The 25,867-nt window shown below is 38.8% G+C and overlaps 1 protein-coding gene across 2 annotated transcripts in view; it reads left to right on the forward strand.

Moving 5' to 3' along the window:
- Positions 1–25,867, forward strand: part of dcc (DCC netrin 1 receptor) — a 372,740-nt gene that overhangs the window by 266,728 nt on the left and 80,145 nt on the right. The window contains exons 13-18 of one of the 2 annotated variants that reach the window (XM_085413367.1): positions 2,595–2,736; positions 5,533–5,643; positions 7,010–7,204; positions 10,329–10,424; positions 18,000–18,238; positions 20,385–20,523. In XM_085413367.1, the coding sequence (XP_085269493.1) occupies positions 2,595–2,736; positions 5,533–5,643; positions 7,010–7,204; positions 10,329–10,424; positions 18,000–18,238; positions 20,385–20,523 (922 nt within the window). The remainder of the gene's footprint in view (positions 1–2,594; positions 2,737–5,532; positions 5,644–7,009; positions 7,205–10,328; positions 10,425–17,999; positions 18,239–20,384; positions 20,524–25,867) is intronic. The other variant, XM_085413368.1, reaches the window with a different exon arrangement.

A 25,867-nucleotide genomic window follows, 5' to 3' on the forward strand; every position in this document is an offset into this window, starting at 1 on the left:
ATGCTATATCTACAATCTCTTTTGCAACACATGTCAGCCATTCACCAGAGTTTGTTGTTGTTGTACGACATCTGCAATGTAGTACACACCAAAGTGTAGGGATGTTTCCACTTCTTCATGAAGTTTCATGAAATTCAGCCAGGCACGTTTTGCATGATCAAGCTCATAATCAACAAATTCCAGTCTAACAATAAAGAGAAATAACATAAATACGTAACTAGAAGAAGATATAGTCTGGGGTTAGTACAGAATCTTTAGATTTCTAGATGTTTTAGACCCCTTAGTTTAAAGTTTTTCACTTTATTGTATGGTAGTTTTAATATTCAATGCATATAACTGAGGTTTGATCACATCTTGTATGCTTAATAAACTAAATGAACAAAGCAAAAACATGTTTTAATTTGGGATATTTTACATACGCATTTGTACTGAGGATAAATTATCTTTATAACTTTATACGCAGGCTAACCTTGCTAAACTACTAAGCAGTATATTTGCTGTGTCTGATCTCTACAGTAGGGGAATTTAATTAAAAGTCACATGACCTATAATTCTGACTGAGGGTAATGATGTCAAAAACAAGCCACGGGGGATTATTTTATCCAATACACATCATTTCCTCCTTCCGTTAAATTTCTAAATATCCTCCAGTTTATCAGTTTAAGTTGGGATTTCTGTTATTATCAGTTACACCCACATGTATCAGGTGAACGTCTGAAAGAGATTCATATGATGAGAGAAAAAAGCAACGGAGACACAGAGAGGATTTTTCTATTCTAATTCATTAATCTTCATTCATTAATGTTCAGCCCACCTGACACACACACACACACACATTTTGGGTCACACTGAGTATATCAGCAGGCTGGTTGATGGCAGCTGCCTCACAGAGCAGAGCACACTGGGGGCCAGGCAAACATCTGTTGTGTGTGAGCACGCGTGTGTGTGTCTGTTTATGTGTGTCAGAGGTGGGTTGTTAACATGCAAATAAAGCAATTAAAATTCATGCGACACACACCCAAACACACAGATACACACTCACACACGTGCAAATTGAAATAGAAACACAACAGAAGCCAGATGAGCTTCTCTGTTGATTGCTGATCAGATTTGCATGCAGACCGTTTTCACACTCTCCTGCGATGAACACCAATACTTCCAGAAATTATGCTGTATTTATGTGTTTGTGATATATTTTGACAGCATGCAGTTGAAGTTCCACCCTCGGGATTATTTAATATTTTATTTGCCCATACATACAGAATAGAAAACACTTTGTAATTCCCAAATCCATGGAGCATATCACAACCATGATATCAATGTAAAGATCATACTGTCACGTCAACCTTGGTATGCCTCTAGATAATTAATACTCCATGTGAGCTGGTGAGGGTTGAAGCTGAAAAAATGAGTCTTTAATGTTCTTTTTTTAATTCAGATTTTAAAAGTTAATTTGGACATGGACTATTAAACTGAAAGCCACATTATCGCTCTGATAATAGGTCTATAATTTTGGAACAAAATTTTATGTTGGTGGTTGGAAATGATTCTGAATTATTACCCAAAATTAAGAGATTTTAAATCTACATTAAATGACCCAAACTGCCCATAAAACCTGTAAATCAAACCACATAGAGACAAAAATACCACACCAGAAGCGAGCAAGAAAGACACAGAAAGTGCGATGTAAAAATAATTACAAACACATAATTTGGACTACACATTAACCCAAATCATTCAAAAAGAGTTGTAAAATGTCCAGAAACAGGTGAAAAAAGAGACAAACAGCAACTACCAATGAGCCCAACATGCTCACAAAGTGATGAATAGGGATTATAAAGAAATCTAAAAAGATACAGTGGGATGCAGGAGAATTTTAAAGAAACAGATAAAATACATACTACAAAATATATAACTATACTACCCAAATAACTGGAACAAATTCTGATGGGCCTTAGGATTCTAGATGCATTGCCAGGTTTTTGTAGCTCCATGGATTAGGGGAGTGGCTCACTTAGCATCAGTCACCAAAGCAATCAGTGTGTCTTGCGCTGTCTTGCCTCCTGCTCTTGTGGAGTTGTTTGGACTTGTTTGATTTATGTCATTTTCTTCTGTGTGATCTCCATATTTTGTCCTTCGAAATGAGTCAGGGTCATGACAATGGAAAACAACTGCAAAGGTGCACAAAGTTGCTTCAAAAAGACTCACAATGACCTCAGAGAAGTTCAAGACACAACAGAGAGACCCATAAAGAGAACCAATTAGATTCAGTTCAGTTTTATTTATAAAGCACCAAGGTGCTTTATATTGTAAGGTAAAGACCCTACGATAATAGAGAGAAACCATCAATGACCAGAAAAAAATCAAACGAATATTTTTGAATAAGTATTTGTCCACAGTGGGAAGAAAAAACTCTCTCTTTTAACAGGACGAAACCTTTGGTATAACCAGGGTTAGGACAACCACGCAAGACATTTGCAGGACAATAAGAATCGAAGTGAAACTGTATGAAGGACTATGAACTCTATGAACCTCATCACCAGTCAGATGATGTTTGGCACCTTTGTTTACTGTTTTCTATTTCTTTTTTCTAGAGCATCAAAGTATCCTGGCAGCCTCCTCCACGCAGTGCCCAGAATGGGATCATCACAGCTTACAAGATCAAATACAGGAAGACGGGCCGGCGTGGAGACCAGGAAGCCATTGAACCCAACAACTTCTGGTACCTGTTCACTGGTAAGTCTCTTCAAACTGGCATGTGATTTGATTTAGTCTGGAAAAGAGAAATGGTTAAAGATGTATCTGCTGTTGGCTTTATAAAACATCACTCAAGCAGGAGCATTTGTTGGGAAATTTAGCACAGAAGAAAGAGAAATATCTTGTTTTTTTTCATGCACACAGTACTTGTTAGTAGGATCAATTCAGTCTCATCAGGGGGCTGTTATCTCTCAGAGACTACAATATATCACCAGACTCATCCTTTTGTATTTGCCCTCATTTTCTCTCCCAAATAAATATTTTAAAGCTGCACTCTTTGTTCTTACAATGACTCTGTTTGTTTGGCCCAAACTACACAAAAACTGCTGTACAAATCTGCAAGACTGCAGCCAGACTGTGCTTTTATATATATATATATATATATATATATATATATATATGTATATATATATATATAAATAAAAGCACAGTACATATATATATATATATATATATATATATATATATATGTATATATATATATATGTATGTATATATATATGTATATATATATATATATATATATATATATATATATATATATATAAAAAAATAAATGTGTGTATATATATATATATATATATATATAAATGTGTGTGTGTATATATATATATATATATATATATATAAATGTGTGTGTGTATATATATATATATGTGTATATAATATAATATATATGGGGATTTAATGAAAGCACAGAAGATTGTTTTCACTGAACGTGATGGGAGTCTGACAGTCGGCATGCGTAAATCTTCAAATAGAGACAAAGAAGACGTAAATCCTAAAGATATGTGTGTGTGCTTTAATATGTCTGTGGAACTGTCAATTTATTTCTTTACTTTGGTGAAAAACAGCTGCAAGTCTGGGTCTGTGTGTGTGATTGTGTGTCTGCATTCAAACTGCCACCAGCTATTATTTCAATTTGAGGTTTGCAGGATTTGAATGAAACTGATCTTCCTTTTCATTATTTTCCACTGATGGTTATCTTCATCTGTCTGTCTGCATCAGAATTCATTGCCCAGTGACAGCTCTGCTTTTGTGTGTGTGCGTGTTTGGAATCTGATCCGCCTGCTGCAAGCCCGGCCGTCAGCAGTAATCACTCCTTTTTATTGTCTGATAATAAAAGACAAATTTAAATTAATAAAATTATTTCTTGAATAAAAAAAAAAAAAACTCAGCTTCTCAGAGGAGGTGAAAAGAACGGCACATTAAACAAACATACTTAACGCTAACATTAAAACTTAAATTTACTCCATTTATGTAATGACACGTATTACCTAAGCCCCAAATCCAACCATGCACTTTCTTAACTGCTTATCCCACATAGTGGAACAAGCAGTGGGAATTTCAAGGTAAAAAAAAATGTGTTTCCTTTTTTGAATGAGAATGATTAAATATTCTTCAGAGTACTGTCTTCTCAAATGTCTGCATAGTTGTGGTACGCATGACATGCTAGGTTTACTTGGCCATGTGTGTACTGGGCATCATTGTCACAGTTATTTAACACTTCTGAACTCTGCTCCTTAATAGACTGTAACACTCTGAGTGTTCTGATATCAGGCTAGATGGCTTAAGTAGTCCAATCATACAATCTGACAGCAGCACAGATTTAATCACTCTGGTTTCTGGTAGCTTTTATTTGTTGTACTTTTTTGTAGCCTTGCTCAATTCCTCCCCTCTGCGGCAGTAACGGTAACACCAGCTCCCACTTTAGTTAATTAGCGTGGGCTACAAAAATGAGAAGGTAAGGCTCCTTTTGAAGCTGAGAGACTCGGCAGACCCGGCTATTTAAGCTGCCAATCTCAAAACTCACACAGAGCGCAAGTGGAGTGCAACTCAAATGTTAGACAAGGCCTTAAATTGCCTGAAGCACTAGGAAATTGTTGGTCTTATGCAATCCAACACTGTCGGCCTAGGGTGGGTTACAGTGCCAAAAAGACGATCCAAAGGCTACCAGAAAGGAGAGGAAAGAGCTTGCTATCTTTATAGTAACTAAGGTGGATGGAGGGAAAGCGCACAATTATGGTGTGAGCCAACAACCTCACGGTAAATGGTCCACTTGGGAGTCCATCACTAACAGGACCATTACTGACACTGATATTTGGAAGATCTCCCAAGCAAGTCTACAACCTGGCCAGTCTGCCAGTAGCAACACTCGACACTGGAAAGAGCAGAACTAGCTGGTTAGCAGCAACTGAATTTTAAAAATAAGGGTGAGGGCACTGTCCAGTCGTAAATTGAAATGTTGGCTCAAATGAATGAAAAAGCTCTCGAATCATAAAATAAACTTGGGTAGTGGCCAGTTAAGCTAGAAAGCCTATATAAGACTTAAGGTCTGTCAGAGAGGTCCATTAGAAATGTTGTGGAAAAAGGCACCAAGACCACAAGTGCAGTGCAGAGGAGCCTTTCAGCATTTTGAATTAGCGTAGGTGAAGACTAGTACACAGCTCCCTGCTACAGTTACCTGTGCTGACATTCAATTGCAAACTTTAAACTTTTATAAAAATACAAATATTGGAGTTATTCAATTTAAACAACAATCACCACACAGTCGATATGACAGTGAGCCTCAAGTGGCCATTTGAGGAATTGTATGTTTTGTATTTCATTTTTCAGTCCTGGAGTGGCACTGGGTCCATATATGACCATTAATGACTGTGACACCGTGTTGATTGTGAATCGGTTATAAGCAGCAAACCCGTGTTTTTACAGCCGTACAACAGGAAAACGATGATGGCATAATGACATGCTTTCACTCTCTTTTTCTCTTTCCAGGTCTAGAGAAGGGCAGTCAGTACAGTTTCCAGGTAGCAGCAATGACAGCAAATGGTACAGGCCCGGCCAGCGATTGGTACACTGCTGAGACGCCAGAGAATGACCTGGATGGTAAAAACAGAGAGTGATAGAGCGTGTGTGTGTGTTTTTGTGTGCATGTGTGTGTGACAGCGGTGATCTGTATAACAGGATGTAAATACCTCCACTGCCCTAACACTCGCATAAATATTTAACCAGTTAAAGAAGGGTGTCGGGTGGATTGATGGAAGTTTTAGCTCAAGGAGGGGGATGTGAGAGGAGATGGAATAAAGCGGAAAGAAAAGGAAAAGCAGTCGTCCATGTGTAAGAAAACAGAAAGATTTGCTTCATTTAAGCTTAAATACTAATGAATGAGCAGTACATGAACAACGTAAAGAATTTGCACATTTGCATATGAGGGTAGATAAAAAATGTCATTTGAGAGTTTTTTTTTAATTTGTCCAAATAAAAAACATCTCTTTCTCCCTCTGCTTTCTTCTGAATTATGTAACAGTCACCGAGCCTTCCATTTGGACTGCTATCTAGCATTCAAAACAACCATAATGTAGTACTGAACAAATTTGTTTGTCAGCAGCTACTCTATAACACCCTCAGCAAAGACATAAGTGGAGGATTTAGTGCTTTAAAGTTAGTCTGTTCTCCTCATTTCCTGTTCTATATTCTTATTCATGGACTAAAGTACTAGAACAGCTTTGTATGACCCCTGTTATCTTATACTGGGTCTTGGTGCATCCCCTCAGGTTATCAACTATCTGAGACACATTTCAGCCCCAGAATGTATATTTTGATGGGACATAAGTATAAAAGGTACTCTTTAAAGATAAACTGATAACTCAGTTATAATGGTTACTGTATATTCATAAGCATTAAAACTGTCTTCATATCTGCCTACAGCTACGTTATCGAGAGTTACAAAGCCATTACGAGGCTACAGACAGAAGCAAAAACAATCAGCAGAAACAAACTGGCTAGCAGCTCTGGGGATTTTCGACCCTATAACTCTTAGCAGAATAATTTAAAAAACGATAACCAGCTCAGCACCAGGATGTTCTGGTCAGCAGGATGCTGCAGAGATAAAAACAACAAACACATCCATGCTAACTGTGTTCCCGGGCCGGGACAGAGGGAGACACAAATCTTATTTCGATGGATTATCACTCAATAAAGTGATATGAAGCATCTCCCCCCGAGGACCGAGAGTGCTCTAATCTCATCTAATCTGTTCCCGAGGAATAATACTAAGTGTCAGGTCTTTTTAGGGGTAACAGGGTTAGCATTTGTTACCCACAGCTGCTCTAAGTACCTGCTTCTGTGAGCACTAACAGGGTTAGCTTTAAGACTATTGGCGGTGGTAGAGGTCAGTGATGTACCGATGTCCCCAAACCACAGTGCTGTCATCGTCTTTGTGTCTGACATTTTATTGTTGGTTTGTTTGCAGAGAGTCAGGTGCCTGACCAGCCGAGCTCCCTGCACGTCAGGCCGCTTCCCAACAGCATCATCATGTCCTGGACTCCACCGCTCAGCCCTAACATCCTGGTCAGGGGTTACATTATTGGCTATGGAGTAGGCAGTCCCTACGCTGAGACGGTCAGAGTGGACAGCAAGCAGAGATACTACTCCATTGAAAACCTAGGTATGAAAGTGGCTGGAGTGACTTCACCTATAGTTTGCAAAGAAAATGGATACCATTTTCATCCAGGACACATTCAGCCTACATTACCCACCAGCTAGTGCCAACAAAAGGAGACAAAATAGACCTTCCAACTGAGAGCTGTACTTTCAAAGTCTGATTTACTGCAAGCAGTGGACAGGTTTAATATTTGAGGCCAAAACAGGTCACCATTTCTTATGGATCGACATAATTTTTCCTGCATTTTCATTACAGCTCAATGTACTGAAACAAAACGGTAACATATGCTGATAAATCATGAATATTCAAAAAGCGTATAATTGTTACTAACCAAAACAGAAGCACAAACATCTTTGGCAGTCTGCACCTCAAAGCAGGACTGCAGAGGTGATTGAGAGGTCCATTTCACTGCCTCAGATTAGTAAGGGGTGGGCTAGCAGATTGGACTGTCTATAGCTCTCTGTGCTGGGTACTCAACTGTTTTCTCCTGTTTTTGGTTAGACAGGGAGCTCACCACTCCCACTGTACTTAGTGAGTCAATCAGACTCACTAAGTTCCTAACTCCTGTATCCAGATGGATGAGTGATATAAAACTTCATCCCTGTGCAGTTGTTATGAAGGCTGAAATTATCCATAGAGACCAAAACTGTTATCAGTAAAAGGCTGTATACATGTTAATTTCTGCTGTAAAGTTGGACATTTTAACATTGGAGTCTGTGTTTATCAAAACGAGCCAGAAGATAACCACCACCAAGGAGATGGTTGTTTTGTTTTTTTTATTTCATCCTGAGAGGCTGCTTGGCTTATTTTTACTGTAGAGGCACTCTTGTGACACAAGTTGCTCATTTTTATAGGCTATTCACCCTTTTACTAAAGTCAAAGTTTGTTAAAATTCAACCTTGCTTCCAAAGAGAACATCTTAGAGTATGAGATTATCTACATCCAGTGGGAACCGTCTTAATGTAATGGCTCTTATTTGACTGTGATTTTACATACACATACACAAAAAGCCCATTAGGACAAAGTATCACAGTTTGGGGGAAAAGTTTTGGATATTTAGATACTGAGACTGTGTAAAACAACTAATGTGGACAGAATTTTACTTATTTCAGCAAAGTGTTCATCCTTTAGGAGCTAGGTGCCTTACTGTGAATTTAGGATATTCTGGATCTACTTAGTGTCTGGCTAAAGGGCAAACTGGCAGAGCTGTAGGACACCTGATGCAACACCAGGCCTCATAGCCAGAAACACCTGCAGTCATAAGCAGAATATTAATCACCAATAGTTTCCATCACTGTCAGAACCTTTTTTCATTTCTTGTCCTTCCTCTTATCAGCGCCAAAATAATTCATCATGTCATGGCATTTCCAGCATGCTTATCAACAGCACCTACTTAATAAGTTCATCCTTCATAAATCCAGCTGCTCCTGCTGACAGCGTGCCAATATTGACACACAGCGTTTGCCTCTTCCATTAATTCATTATGAAGATGAAATCCCCCCATTTAATTACGATCAATAATTTAAAAGAATTTAATAAGAAAGCTGCTTGAGGTGGAAATCTAATTGTGAAAGGTCGAAAAAGAGAAAACATCCTCCCCAGTGAGTGCAACAACCAATTTGCATGCCAAAGAAGACAATAACAAATAGGGTGCAATTTTATATGTGGCTGAGAATTCCCATCTCAGGTCTCATAATGGAGGAGTGATGGAAAAAATAAAATCGGGCCGTTGTGTTGCATGCACACATGGGAGTGAGTGCACATATGTACACGGTATTTATAATTCATAGCGATCATTAATTCATGCGTCTGGGGAGCGGAGCCGCCGTGTTTGCCTAACTGCTGCGAAGGTTTGGCGCAACATGGTGAGAACATGCAGCATCATCACGCGTGACCGGCTGTGGCAGGATGAGCCGCTGCATGATGATGACTACAGATGTCTGCGGCAAGGGTGTGGCTAAGCGGGTGGCTGTGACTTGGCCACTAACCCCGCCAAAATTATTTGTCACATCAGTGGAACTGTGGGCAGAAAATATGTGGGAAAAATAGAACAAAATAATCAAAAAAATGCAATTATATGTAGTGGAAGCTCTGACAGCTAGTTATGACTTCAAAACAATAAAGTTCTAAAAACTGAATCCCCCTCATATTCCTCATGGTGGTTTGGTCCACTGCCTACAATTCTGTAAGTCCTTTGAAAATTTACAACAAAGGATGTGTGAGACGATTTTCTTTACTTCTGCTACTCAGCTCAATAACACATAATTTAGTTAGAGCTACTGTTGTCACTGGGAGATTGATATTTACGCCAGCAGCAATTTATATTTGGCAGCAGGACTCTCTACTGAGAGCTCTCCAGCCTTTCATGTGCATATGTGGAACGTTGGAGAGCAAGCATGACAAGCAAAACCCACAAAATAAAACAGGTCAGGGATCAATCATCACAAAAAACATGATAAAGTGGGTTACCAATTGGCTTGCAGATGCACCGCTGCACCGTTGACTTTGTGGCCCAAATAGAAAGGAATGTTTGACCTACATGACCAACTTGGCCTTGATTGTTGCTTCTTTAGTTCAGCCACACCTGCCTTATATGGACCAGATGAGGCATTTGGACCACGTCTGTCCCACAAACTCTTTGCTTAAACTAGTTAAAGCCAGTTTATGACATTTAAACCACATGTGAACAGTAGGACACTTCTGACTGGGCATCTATGGTATTCTAGGTTAGGCCCACCTCATTACTGAATCTTGTGCTTTTGAGTTATACCAACTGATAACATGGCAGTCCCCCTCTAACACCTCATTTTTAAAAATCCTGTAACATTGGCAGATTTCAAGTCCTGCATCTTCTTGAAAAAGTGCAGCTTTCTGTGTTTACTGTCAAACTACAGAAAAGTTACAGTCACTGAGCAGGGTTTAGCTAAAGACTTGTGTTCATGTCGAGTCACTTTGGTCAAACTAGTCTTGACCTTTCCCTGCTTACTTTTAATGATGCTTCCTTTAAGTAGACCCTGCTGAAACGCATAGAAGACAGCAAGCAATCAGTTGCATCTTAACATGATAATGTACTGTGGCAGATGCCATTTAAAATGACTCGCTCTCTCTCCGTCTTTCTTCTCCTCAGAGCCAAGCTCGCACTATGTGATTTCCCTGAAGGCTTTCAATAATGCTGGGGAGGGAGTCCCTCTGTACGAGAGCGCCGTCACTCGATCCCTGACAGGTAGGATGACTCACCAGGCGCCGATAACAATCCTAGTAATCTGTGTTTACAGAGCACTAAGGCATCAGATTTGATTAAAATATAATAACATGCCAGTGCATAACATGAGGCTTATATTAGCAGTATTAGCTGTATCACTAGATGGAGCGTATGTGTCCAACAGTATTAGTAGCTTTTTGGGCATTTTAAGCCTTAGCATTAGTAGTTGTAGCTGAAATTATTAACTTCAGTGGAAGTAGCGGTAGCAGCCATTGTAGGAGCAAGTAGGATTAATAGCTTGAGAAATAATAACAGTATTACACTTACACTTTTACGTCATATTTTGCTTACTGTAATAGCCCACCTATCAAAGTGGACACACACCTAATCATGCAGAGGTTTAAGTCCAGTTACTGTTTGAACAGTTGAGTAAGATGAAGATTGTATCAGGTTGTAAACATGTTTGCTTTCGCTCTCTTTTGGAGCCAATTCGAGTGGCCACTAGAGAAACTGTGGAAGGTTTTGGCACTTCCACACTGGCCTCATTTTTCAGTGCTTGAGGCTGCAGCTTGATCAATATCCAAGTCAAACTCATGACTGGGAAAATCAAACTTTTTGAAAAGCTGATATATCTGGCTTTGTGCTTTTAAACACTGAAGGAGGGGCTAAAGCAAGCACACAGAGATGGCTTTAATCAAATTTTTTTGCTGTTTTGTTTGCAATTTCTCTTCCAGGCAGGTTTGAGCTGATGCTAGTGAAACCAGTGTAGTTATATTTTTGATTTAGAAGAGGCACTTTCTAATAATTAGGCTTCAATCTGGATGTGAAGTCCTGAAATATTAATGCCGAGGACTCTGCTAACATGTAACTCCACAGCCTTTGGTGTGTTTAACATGTACTGTAGTTATATTTGTTTATATATTGATTGATATAATGTTTGATGGCTTATACCCATGCCTTTATACCATGTGTGAGTGTGTGAAAGAGAGAGAGACTCATTAGCTGTCCCTGCAGACGATGAGCTGCAGAAGTGAGATAAATGAAACACATCCAACTCAGAGCCAACTTTCATCTTATGAATTAAACAGCTGGCCCTTCTCTGCACGCCCAGCAGCCTGCAGCTGACATAAATCCTTTATAACTCTCATAAAACGGTTCTACCCTCATGATGTGATGATAGTCACAGGAAAAACCAGCAGTGGAGAAAACTTGGCTCACCAAAGTTTCTTAACCTTCAGTGCTGGATGTTTTTGTGGGGAAACTCACAACGAGGTTATTTTTAACTTGTTGTCTTTGATTGAGATTTCTTTAAGAGAGGAAGGGAGAGGCGGTGGATGGGAGATAAGGGTCAGATGTGGATCTCATACAGAGAAAAACAGAAGAAAGGGTCGCTGGATAGAGAGACATTTCATCAACTTTAATGAAACCCCATGGAAAGAGTATGGAGGCAGAAAAATAGATGACCAAGAAGGGCATAAAAGTCCAAAAGAAGAGACAAAGGATCAGGTGTGGTCATGTTTACAGTGAGCAATACTTTTTCTCTCTGTAGTTCTGCAGACGTACAATAAAAAGTTAATTTTTTTATAGCAATATAGATACACCTGCAATTCTGCAGAGATCTGTAAACACGCCTGGGGTTCTGTATTTGTAAACACATCGAGAGACCTTTTGAATTACACAAACATATTTGGTCTTGTGGAGAAACACATAAGGAGATGTATGGATATTTGATAAACACCTGCGGCTGTAGAGATATTGTTGAAAACATCTGGAGTTCTGTAGTAATGCATCTCCACATGTGGAGCTTTTTGGACATTTCTAAACACACCTGAGTGTCTGAGAGAGTGGAGGACATCTGTAGATCCATAGAGATTTGTAAGTACATCTGGAGGTTCTCTTGGCATATGTAAACACATCTGGACTCCTATAGAGATACACCAACACATGTTGATTTATGAATATGTTGGCTAAGTAGTACTACACACTTCAGCACTTCCAGAGGCTTTCTGTAGATTGTTAGACTTACTGGCATTCTGCACTGATCGTACCTGAAGATCTTTACATGTAGATAGGTACGATCAGGTTTTCTGTAGACACATTTGGAGTTCTCCATACATATATAGCTAAAATTTTCAACAAATGCAACAGGTCTCCAGTTGTCTGAAGGAATCTCTGGTTATCTAGACAAGAATACATATCTGTATTCTAGAGATTATAGGACATCCTGAATGGGGATACTGTCTCAAGATATGTAGACATCTTGAGTTTCATAGAAATACAGACACATTGAAATGTTGCATTGATACATGTACTCCAGATGTTTCTGAGATTTGTCAAAATGTTTACAGTCTTTCTGAGACATGTTGATCTTCATAAAGATTCAAAACCATGTGAGGTTATTTTACATGTTTGAGGAAATATCCAGAGTTTTGTTAGTAATGCATAGACACCGTGAGTTTTCTAGAGACACGTAGAAACATCTGGAGTTCTTTGGATCATACATATATGATTTTCAGCAGATTTGAAGACATGCCTGTGGTTCTTTAGAGATTTGTAGATATGCTAATGTCAACCAGAGAGTTCAAACACACAAAAAAAGAATTTTACAAATTTTATGAGTTCTCTGGATATAGGTAGAAACATCTGGAACCCTTGGTATCTGGGAGATTCCAGAGTTTTCTGGAGGAATGTAGCATTTTTTAGAGATGTGCAGAGACACATCTTGTAATCTAGAACTCCTAAGATGCATCTTGAGTTTTAAAGACCTGCAGATTTGTAGACAGAAATGGAATAATCTAGAAATTTGTAGACAAAAACTTAGATTTCCTGAGATTCGTAGCCCTATCTGAAGTTTTCTGGAATCTCACAGAAACATCCAGAGTAGAGATACATATACATATGCATACATTTTGCACTGATGCATACACAAAGCTGGAGCTCTTCAGCGATGCACAGATACAGGGGGAGTTCTTTACAGATAAACAGTCTAACATGGCGTTGCAATGTGACAGTCAGGAGTTGATAAGCCGAGACCCTGAGGGCTGAGATAGAAACTAAACCCATTACTGTTCTGCCAAGGTCGTCAACAGTGACACACAGACACACCTACACCCGCACACACACATTGTCTGTGTGTCCTGTCATGGCAGCAGCCTGCTGGAGAGGCTTCTTCTTCTTTTTCTTTCTCTCTCTTTTTTTTTACGAGAGCTTTAAAAAAATGGCTCGTTAACGGCGGGATCCTCGTTAATATACTGCCTCGTCCTCGCCGCCCGCACACTGCAGAACTGATCCCTAACCAACCGCCATGCTACCATTTAATCAACGACTGGAGGACCGCAGAGACAGGGAGACAGCGAGAGAGATGATGGGATGGATAAGAGGATAGTGGGAGAAAAAAGAATGGAGAGGAAGGAAGAAGTAAATACACAAGGGACAACGTAATGGGAAGAGAGAAGTGAAGAAGGAACAGAAAGTTAGAGCAGGAGAAGGGAAGGAGGAAAAGCAGTAAGGGAAGGTAAGAGGGATTAGAAAGGATGAAGAAATGTGAGAATACAGAAGAGGACTTTTGAGAGAAAGGAGGAGAAAAGAGAGAAGAGCGCAGTGGGGGTGGAGGAAGAGGCGTGTCCTTCATCCTCATCAGTATTCTGTCCTGACTGGAGCTTTATTGTGATGCTGGACGACCAGTTTAACCACGACACCGCCTGGTGCAGCTCGCCCCGTAGCTCCAAACACCTCCTCGATCAATTTCTCTCTCTCTCTCTCTCTCTCTCTCTCTCTCTCTCTCTCTCTCTCTCTCATGGCCTGCAGCTGCACATCAGATGTCAATGTTGATTTTCTCGTTTACACTGCAGATGCAACAGGATGAGCCCGCGTCAGCTCCCACAGCTGATGCTACCCTCATATGAACTCGCACAGAGAGTTTCAACCTGCGATACCATCCAGTGGTGTAAACCGTAATAATGCAGTAAAGCTATTTGACTTGTCATCAAATTGAAATAATATTACTGGGGGTTTTGTTCTTTCTTTTTTTCATTCTGCAATATTTCCAACTCAGTTTCTTGGACTCTACCAGAGTAGCTCTGCATTAATTACAGTTCAAAATAATCTATCTTTGTCTTATAAAGACTTTGGTGCTGCACCTTAGTTCACCCTTTGTCTGAAATTAAGTCCTGTTCCTCTCTTTTCGTCTACTTGCCTCTGATTGGCTATCTCTTAGGAATGTAGGGCTTTTAGCAGCAGGTGGGTGGGGCTGCCTGAGATGACCATATTAGGGTGTCCTTATTCAATGACATGACAAAAACTGTCAAACCAAGTGTTTAGAACAGTTTGAAGTTTCTGTCTCACAGGAATTACTTCTAAATATTTTAAACTTGTTTAATTTTATCATCAAATATTTGTAACAAAATGTAAAACTTTAATATTATTTTTATAGCTATATCCATGTATATGAAAAAAAATTTTTTCCAACTGAACTTTTTTAATACTCTCAATGTCAACAGTATTCCCTTACTAAAAGAAGCTGGTCTTTATACTGGTGACATCCACATATCACAAATCTACTAATCCAGTCCCTAAAAGGTATTTGGAAACATAAGCCACACTTTAAAAGTTATTACTGTAAAAGCAAATTTAGTAAGCGTACCTTATATTTGGCTCCTTTTGGAGACCTTTCTATGTTGGCACAGCTCTATGTGGAAAGCTGGATGACTGGAGAGCAGTTATTGTTATTGACTAGGTCAGACATAGCACCAAAAGGAGGAGCAGAGGTGGAGGCAGGTGTGGCTTGCAGATGCATACCAATTGTGTACCAGAAATCCTCTACTTCCTGTCAGCTCTTTCTTTAAAAAACAACATTTTTATGGTAGCTATGTGGCATAAAAAATATCGATCTGTTGCACTGTTATATGAAAATGTAAGCTCGAGATTTGTTTGTTCTACAAAGAGATCTACTTTTATCTTACTGTAAGGCTTATTTCTTTCAGTAGCAGACACTTTGCTCTTTTTCTGTGTATGTCTGTTATTTATTTCATGATTCATGCACAGCTACTATAATAGAGTCCAGAAATATACAAATATGTGTCTGGAAATGAGCATAATAAGTATTCTTCTATGTATCACATATATTTAATAATTTCATTAAATTAATAATTTGAAGCACTCTTGTTCTTGTTACATTAAATGTGGCTGCAAGAGAAGACTTTATGCATAAAACCAGACCACTGCTGGGTATATGGTTGTAAATACATGGATTCGGTAGAATCACTACTGATCAGTGTGTCAGTATAAGTAATGGAGGTAGTTTTGTGGTAGCCAGCTTAAATCTATAGCCCAGTTTGATCCCTCACGAAGTCCAGATAGTGTAGGTGGAATTTGAGGACTGTTAATGTGAAGCCCGAGGAGACAGTGCAGTGTGAGCAGATGTAAAGTTCAAAAGGGTTTGTTCGAGTTACACTTCTAAAATCTGTGTGTGTGGGTGTCAGACAGTAAGTGTGCTCGGTGAAAAGATGTTCGAATCATGAAAAAAAATACTGCAGAAGGACAGACAAAGATCAGCTTTCTCTCGTCTTATTTTCTAGAGGTAGAAGGTAGAGGTAGAGGAATAGAATGAGAAGAAGAAAAGCACTCTCAGCTGGAGCTGGCTGCCCTCTATTTTCACAGTAAAGTAAAGCAACATTTAAATAAGCAATAAAGTTGTTCTTATATTTTTTTTGGCATCTTTTAACTTTTCCATATTCCATATATCTGATCTCAGTCATCAGCATTTTGGCCAGTACCAAACTGCACAGAGATTTTCCCGCATTACAAATGCTCATTTTTAGCTGCCCTACAGGCTGTTTTGCTCATTAAATGAAAAAGACTAAAAATAAAATTTCAGTTCAAATTCGTGTCAACGGCTTCGCAGTGAATCAGTAAACAGCGCTCTTAACTCTACTGTGGGTGTGTTTGTGTGTATTTTAAACGATCTGCATCACTGTGTTTCTGCTTTCAGTAGGTTTGACAGTCTGTAGATCAGAGGTCACAGAGCTGAAACCAGCAGAGTTGCTTTTATTTTTATTCACTCTTTAGTTCATTGTGTTTACCTCAGCTCGTTCCAGCTCTCTGTTAGCATCTGTTAATGCCTTTTTTTCACATCCTGCTGCCTTCAGGTGCTCTTCCATTTTTCTGGTTCAGAAGTCACATTCACTGAGGTATTCAGCCTGCATCTCCAGCTCCACTACTGACTTTTCTTATCTTTAGATTTACAAGTTACTGAAAGAGTATCTGTTCGGCGAGAGTGTAACCCCGTAAATGTCCTCCAAACGCCTCACATATAAGAAATTTGTTGTTGTGAAAGCGGACACACACATAATGCTACAGTTTCCTGAAGAGGACAACTAAGAGGATACAGTCAATGAAAATGTGCTTCTCTGAGTGTACCCTCAGTGAAGTACATCCACATGTATTTTGTATACTGGTACAGTATACAAGCGTCTTGAGTCTGGGGAACACAGCTAACTGATGGAAGTGCTAAAAATAATCCAATTGAAATGTAATCTTGCGGTAGTCCATTGCTTTGAAGCACCAGGAATTGAGTAGCAAATTGTGAGAAGTGTTCTTGTAGGTTTAGTTGTGGTGATGATGCCATGACTAGAATTCACTAGTGTTCCCCGAAACATATCACAAGTGGGTAGCTGGAAGTGCTATTAAATGTTTTTTAGCAATTACATTAAAACCACTGACCATTATGTCTTCAAACTCAGCAATGTACTTAACTGGGTTCCTACCAAGTTTGATGTAGACGGGATTGTTGGTTGTACGCATAGGCAAAGGACAAACACACACACACACACACACACACACACACACACACACACACACACACACACACACACACACACACACACAAATGATTCCTTGATTTTGGAGAGATTCCCAGTAATTTAATGACAAATAAGTGATTGACAAAATGGAGAAATTTGATCAAAATCAGGTACATTTTTTAAACGCAGTGTGTTTAATTTATGTTCCTGAAAGATATCTTAAAGCATCTGAAGGTAGCGTAAGCTCTCTGGTTTTCTGGAACCACAGATCCACATCAATGAGTTTATATTTGTTTAAATATGCAGAAGGCTCAGGATGGCTGGATTTCATTCACACAGATACTTTTAATAAGGCCTGTTTTTCCTCACTTTCTTTAATTAAAAAAATAAGTGTCACTGGCCATTGGTTCTGTCCATTATAGTAACTGTGGTCACCAAATGGGTTTGTCCTGTAGGCCCCACCCCTTTGTGGGTCTGTGGATCCACTTGCTGTTTAGAATAACGTCTTTAATCTGTCTTTGTCTCCTTAATCTTTGTCTTTTTTCTCTCCTTTTCTCCTCTTTTTCACTTCTTCATCCACCACTCTTCCTTTTCCTCTCCAACAAACATGGCTGCCTGCTGCATGTCTCTTCCAAACTTGCATGTCATCTTATCTATTTATTATTTATGTAATTATATATTTGTCTTCATAATGTTTCCCATATATAAACGTCATTATTGCACTTCCATTGCTTTGTATGATTTCATTAAATGTTCCCAAACACCTTGGTTACCGCTAACCCCCCCCCCCCCAAAGACCCCATTGACCCATCTGAGGATGACCTCTTCCACCTCTTTGATAAATACCCCACTCCCATGCCAGACACCAGCACTCCCATGATCCCCCCAGTGGGGGTCCAAGCTGTGGCTCTGTCCTCGGATTCAGTCCGTGTCTCCTGGGCCGACAACTCTATGACCAAGAACCAGAAGTCATCGGAAGTTCGTTACTACTCCGTCAAATGGAAGACAAGCTACTCCACCAGTGGAAAGTACAAGGTAAATCACAGACTCTCATGTCCATGCTCTGGGTGTTGACATTACATTTGAGGACTTTTACCCTCAGACTTTTATTTTGAAAGTGAAATAAAACCTTTGATTTTGATTGGAGCGAATAAGTGATTAATTAAAGTCTAAAACCTAAACTATAAAAAAAGCAAATGATCTAATTGTCAATATCTTTAGTATCACATAGTAATGTTGAATCAACAGTAGGACCAAGAAAATAATTTGTTTTGGATTTGTGTATATCTCAATTTCAGACTGATTATTATCTTGTCTCTGTGAAGTGCAAATAAATAGTGGCTTCCACTAAAAATCAAAATAAGCTTTTAGCAAGACATGTATTTTAAACTAATCCTGCAAAATAAACAAAACAGATTACATAATTTTTTTTAAAGCTTGGGTTTAACTTAGAACTTTAAAAAAATGTATATTACTTAGCTGTTATGATGAGGCTCAAAGCTATTTGTATGGGGCATACTTAGCTGCCTTCAGTATTTCCTTGGGGGTTTGACTTGGGCCTTTAGGACCTGACTTAGGAGCCAGCGGTCATGAGAGATAATTTTGAGGATTTGACAGAAAACTTTGTCATGAGACTTGATTGCATGGATCTGACTTTTGTATTCTTCACTTGGAACCTGTCGATCCTTATAGTTCAGATTGGACAAGACTTACTTGTCTTGGATTAGGGTTATTTCAACAATCTTAACATTGTGCTTAACTTACCATCTATTGGTCTAGATTTACTAGATTTACATTACCTCTTAAATAATGCCTTCCTAATTATTCAAAATTCTGGGACTTCTCTTTACTCTTGATTTGTCTTATAACTTAATTTGTTGGTCCAAACTTAGATTTTGACATGAGGTTTAACATGGAGTTCACAGTATCTTGACATTTTGCTTCCCTTAGCATCTACTCATTATGTAAAGCCTTACCTGACAAATGATGCTGTGTTAGATATTTGAAATGAAAGGATTTCAGTTTTAATAATGGGACTTTTCTTAACTTGGGCTTGAGTTTGGATTTGTTTGTCCCAGTTTAGGACGTGACTCTGGAGTTCATACAATTCAAGTCTTGCATGTAATTTACAAAAACAATGAAACAATTACGTCTTTAGCCACTTTCTCTCTTTTAGCTGTAGTCACAAATTGAAATGATGTTGTATACACATTTATTATTTACCCTAATTTCAAATATACCTTATCAGTATTTCTCCAGGATGTGCAGTCTCACAACTGCATCTCCACCTCCTGCTGCTGTTCATTTATCAGCTTACAGGAATTAAAGTTCATACCTTTCATCTCCATCTCATTCCTTCACTAACATTTTTACAAGTGCCCCATCTGTTGCTGCTGCTCAATACCACCAAGAATAATCATGCACACCCCTCTTGGAGAATGGAGTCGTCTTACAAACCAAAGTTTATTAATAATTTTTTACACTTTTGAAGCTTCTATTGACATAAAAAATCTCTCAGTTGGCAGAAAGAACTTAAAATTTTAGGCAGCACTGTTGCAGTGAAGTAGTAAAAACACAAGGGTTGTATCATTAATGGTGGTCTGAAAGCAAGATAAAAAAAAAATCCTTGTTCGATTTTAGGTTACTGAGTTTCCCTGGAAAACCAAACTCTTGAGAACTTGTAAGAGTGAAAAAGACCTTAGAAAAAATAATCTGAACTGTGCTCCCATAATACTGTAAAAAGGAAATCTATACAAGGGCAGACTCCATTGTTCTTAATAAAGAGTAGACAAAGAGAAAGTGGCAACATCTTTGCTTCTTCTTCCCTGTCATCAGACATCAAAGTTTGGGAAGTAGACACTATCAAATTTTAATAAAAGTCTAAGGCTGTAAATAACTGTATTATATTTCTATGTTTAAACCTTTAAGCTCCTCAATAATAATGACCTCAGGGTTGGAATAGGACAAAAAATTGGCCCTGGCATTGTTGATCCAGGCGCCCCACCACGATCACTCCCACAGCATAGGGTTTAGGGTTAGAAATGTGATTTTATTTTTTTTTTGTAATTTTATCCGTTGATTGTATTTGCTGTATATTTTATCTTTTAATAGCAGCTTTATTCTCGTATTGTTTAGTTTAACATAAAGCCATCTAAGCTTCCAAATAATGTCATGTGTCCAGTCTGCAGACACTACGGCCCTCAGCCACACGGTCACTGGCCTCAAACCAAACACCATGTACGAGTTCGCTGTTATGGTCACCAAAGGCCGCAAGTCCAGCACCTGGAGTATGACGGCGCATGCTACGACATATGAAGCAGGTAAGTCTCACAGCTTCTGCCCTTTGTTAGGATCTCATAAACATAGTAGGTCTGACTCTAACTTTAAGCCGAACCTGTTTCTGAACCTATTTCCCAAACACAAGACCTCCCAAACAGGCCCTTTAACCACATAGCAGTCAGGGAAGCGCTAACGATTCCCATCACAGACAACCAACAGGTGCCTCACATTCAACTGCAAGTGCACAAACTGTAGCTGTGCCAGATAGAGACAGAGCACAGTTTGGCCACAGTTTTACCACACCAAGAAATCTGCATTCTGTGAAGATCCTTTCTCACTTTCTGAAAGCTGCTTATTGGTGGGATGAGAGGGGAAAGTTGGTAGAGCTCACTTTGAACTGAACCTTACTGGAGATTGGAGAAAGGCAGTAAGTTTATACAGCAAATATTTTCTCATGCATGCAAATATGCAAATATTTTTAGCTTCCCTTTTTTCTATGCAATCATTAGCTACTACCTATGTAAACTTGGAACTTATTCGAAAGGCATTTTATTAGTCTTTCAGCCCTTATTTGCACAACTTGTTTCAAGCTACTGTAGAAGATTTATTTACATTGTGCTTTTCACATACATGGGGCACAAAGCACTTTAAGAAATCAAGAAACAGGGTGCAGAACTAGATTTAAATCAAAAATAATTTTGAAAATAATTTTCTGGGACTTTAAATTAAAGGTTGCTTTGTTTCTCTGAGCACTGTTGGATGTCCTTGATTTAAATCAACTTAATGCAAATGAAAAGCAGCCAACTGTATATCTTATTGCCTTAAATGAGTAGCTATGATGCCAGATTGCACTGCTGATTACACAAACAGTGAATGGGAACTGTGAAAACCCTGGTTTGAGGTGGATCATTTGTTTATTTGTTTTTTGTGAATGTATTGTGAATCTTTGACTGACATTTATTCATTCATTGTGCAGAAACTTTAGTTTCTACTGAAAGTAACATTTAGGGAAAAGGGCAGCTTCAGGAAGCATGGGTGCACCAAACAATGAGATGCATTACTCTATTTTCTTCCCCTCCCTGAACAGCAATTACTTTTAATAAGAAGTTTAACTATGGATAGAAATGATGTTTTGGTTCAGTGAACAGTCATCTAGAAACTCCACTCTCTCCCGCAACAACACAACAACTCAGCAATGCAGCAATGAAACCCAACCGCAGACAGAAATCAAAATGTCAAGGTATCCCTTTCAGGATGTTTACAATCATGTTTGCCGGATTTGTCACCCAATTAAGCGTGAACGGCATTATGGCCCCGGTTCCCTGGGGCCTGTTGGAATACATTGACATTCAGAGTGAGCAGACGGACTGAGCCCACTCAGTCCCTGCAGTGATCCACTGGCTCTGGAGGCACACACTGACCATATTTTCACAACAATACACATACTGACCACTTTTTAAAAAGCAAAACAAAGTAAATACTGCATTTACTGCAGCTCATAACGTGTCCGTCTTACTATGAAAAATAGGAAATGCAGATATGAGAAATATTTCTGTACATTAGAGTGTATCACATAATGGTATTGGTGTATTTAAAAGCTATAGACACTTGGACACCAGGGGATGAACCTTGATGAACCTGAAGATCTTGCTCCTTGTGTCATAATTGCATTACTGTTATTAGCACCATCTCATGTATGTGGTCCTCACATGGAGTTGCCTGAAATAAATGATATAAAAAGCATTGAGAGGATTTTGCTTTAAAAATGCATTTTTTTTCCACCTCTTTGAAACTAATGGGTCATTAACAAGCCACTCAAGGGTAGGGTTAGTTGACCTTCTCCTAGGCCATAAGCATAGTTTCATATTCATTCATTCATATTTCATCTCTTACATCCATTTCAGTATGCCATGCTAGTAAAAGTTCAATGTAATGGATGGATGTGAACATAACCAAAATGAGAAACTTTGAGGCTTCTCCACAGTGTCTTGTTCCTAGGATTGAACTCTTTTGGACAGTGACCTCTGATATGGTTGGATTTTATTTTATTTGATTCTATTATTGAATCTTCCTGAATTTTCTGTCTGCTGGGATCGCCACATCTGTCACAACTGCAGTCTTGTCAGCCCGTCAGCCTATCTGGTTGGTTAGCCAGCAGCTGCTTGTCTGTCTAGAGCTCAAAGGCACTTGGTTGTGCCTCTCAGTGTGCATGACCCTAGCTTGCATCATGCTACTATATACTGGATCATCTCCCGAGCACTCCCGACAGTCTGCAACCTGTGTTCATAAAGAAATTACCATCTTTTTCCAAGCATTTATTCAGTGAATTGAACCCAGTTACCTTTCACATTTCAGTTAAATCTGAGATATCTGGCAAAGTTGTCTTTTCAGTGTGTTTTGTTTTCATTTTCAAAATGAACTTGATTTTTGTCAATAAAAAATGCATGTGGGTGATCGATTGCTTGGTGGAGCAATGAATAGGTGATTAAGCTTTCATACGGTGTATGCTACTTAGACTGCATTTGTTGGTTTGGACAGTGTTGCCTTAGAACAACAATAATCCTCTCTCTCTCTCTAATGAGCTATTATTTTTAGGAATCTGAAGCTTGTTTTTGATTAGTTGTGATGGAGGTCTCTGCAGAGTCAAAATGGCTTTGAGCTAATATTCCAGCAAGGGTTTATAATGTTCCTCGGCTCGCTGGGTTGCTGTACCACACAAGAATTTAGCCTTTTGACAAATCTTGATGTGTTGCAGCGCTTTCAGTGCTGCAGCCTCCCCTGGGAGCTGATAATCTAAAATACCACCCAAATCCTTCAAAATAAAAAACAAAACATAACAAAACACAAAGTATGTCTGCCCACAAGAATTACTCATAGTTTTGAACAAATAAATAAATAACCTCACTACCTAAAGCACTGCTATGGTTAATCTGCTGCTTTTTCCTTTAACATTTTAGGATTAAAGTCAACTTTATTATTATTACACATGTATAAACACAGGGTAACAAAATACAGAGTGTGTTTTTAGTGTTCTTCTTCAGCATTTTTGCACAAATTACTCATGCTGATTATATTATTTTAGAATAGAAGAGACTCTACATTCATGTTAAAAAGAAAATTCAACAAAGTACACCGTTGGCCCTAACCTATAAGAATTAAGAGGTTAAGGAGCAGTCAGGTTGTGGTAGTCAAATTATTCTGGCAGTTGATGGGATGGAGCATTTTGCCAGGTGTGGATGTCCCTAAAAAGTCAAGGTCACACCATGATGTCCTCAGAGAAGTTGCAAAAAATCTAGGAACTACATATCAGACTTTAAAGGACAGTACAGACCACAGTGCAGATTTTTGGCCATAACGTATATCGCTACATCTGGGAAAAACAATAGCAGCACAGCGGTGGTGGAGGGCTGATGTTTGGTTTCAAGTTCCTCTTCGACTTTCTTTCCACTTTTAGTTTTGGCCAGCTTCTTCCGACAGATGCCCTGTGGCTGGGAACTGTACCTAGTTTGAGTCTTTGGACAGTTCTTTTTAACCTAAGTTGTTCGCAAGGAAACACTGAGAAATAAAAACAGTAGATTAAACATTCATTTCTAAATGAGAGTGAGGAGTCACAACTGCATGCCATGAAAGCCAAAATGATGGTCTTTCTATTTGCAATCACAAAGCCATGATCCAAAATTCATATTATTTTCTATTATTTTCTATTGCGTATTTTTTAACTCGGTTTTAGCTTTAAAATTTTTACTTAATATGCTTGTAACCTAAAGAAAGCTTTCATGAGAATATTGGTTTTAAATCCTTAATATGTAATATAAAGAATAACCACACAAAAAGGCTGTATCTGTTACCTGCAAAGGCCTGTGAAGTATCCTCTTAATATTCTTATTCTTCAATGGTTTCATTTGTTTTTTGTTTTTAAAAAAAAGCATCACTCACCTCCAACTCAACAGCACTCATATCATATCAGTGACAACACTTGAGCAACCTGTGTAGCTGCTCAAGACCTTCAGGTCCCACTGACAATAATTGTCTGAGAGTAACTCTGTCATTTGGAAGTCCTTGGTGTCACATTTAAATCCTGTTGTGTTTCTAAGTTAAAATTGTTATTTTGGTGACATTTATTATGGTGATCATCTTCAATAGTCAACAATTCAGGATCATTGACTACAAATTGAAAATAGTTTTAATTATATCTGCTTTGAGTGCTGGAACCACTACTTTAACCAGCAGGTGTGTTCACAATGTATTTTCTCAAGGTTTTCCTCTATATTTATGATAAGTACAGGTTGTCACCATCACTAACAGGCTCAGCAGGAACTTGTAATTTCCTCCAGCTCGTCTTGTCAGATTTAACAAGCAGTTTCATTAGCCAGCTCTGGGGGGCAAGCTTTGAGTCCTTTCCTGGTGTGAAACTTAAAAACTCGTCTTTAATCACATCTGTAACTCAGGAAGCACCCGCAGCCATCACACACTACAGATCTAATAGGCTGCCACTTAGTTTCCATGGTGATGGTTGGAGGAGGACAACAAGCCAGAGTCTTTCTTGTGAGGCCGAGCGCTTGACATTTTCACAACAGAAGCAACACAAAAGGGCAGTTCAGGAAAGTGTTGAAAATTACCTTCTGTACAATTTCCTCAAGTTCAAACACAGCAGAAAGTCACAACAAAGCCAAAGAGCAGCTGAACTGAGCTCATTATAGATTATTGTCCACTCTGGAACTTCCCACACAGACAGACGTTGTGCAAATGTTTAGACTAAACAGTGAAAGGGAAAAGCCGTCTGTATGTGTCTGTCTGATCCAGCATGACTGTCTGATCCAACCATCCATTTAACAACCAAGTATACAAATACATAAAGTGCCAATCAAATGACCAAAGTAACAAGTTTACATTATTAAACAACAGCTAGGAAAGGGAAATTCTTTGAAGAATTCCAGCATAGGGCTGGGCCATATCATACTGTTCACGATAATACCGGTATAATGTTGGGCAACAATAAGAAAATGAAATGTTGTGATAGAATACGGGTAAAACGCACATGTGCAGTGCCTTTGTTTTCATACGGTGGAAAAAGCATGGCGGAGAATGAGAAGGGCGAAAGTGGATCATTGAATGAAACAGATGAACCAGAATTGGTTTGTAAAAATGCTCCAACTTCAGTGGTGTGGAACTGGTTTAGCTTTCATCCGTCAGATACACAACAAAGCACTATTTTTGGTAGAGCATGCTAGCGGGCCGTCGTTATTACCGTGTTGTTTGGAAAATACGGCACACTTAAAATCAATCCTTTGATTTTTCTGAAAATCGACAGGTCCCCTTATAATCCCGTGTGCCTTATGTATGAATTCTGGTTTTGTTTACTGACCTCGAAACGATTTTATGTAC

The sequence above is a fragment of the Rhamphochromis longiceps genome, linkage group LG7, assembly GCF_057381845.1.
Source record: "Rhamphochromis longiceps isolate RC_006_pf linkage group LG7, R_longiceps_female_GT1.1, whole genome shotgun sequence".
Lineage (NCBI taxonomy): Eukaryota > Metazoa > Chordata > Actinopteri > Cichliformes > Cichlidae > Rhamphochromis > Rhamphochromis longiceps.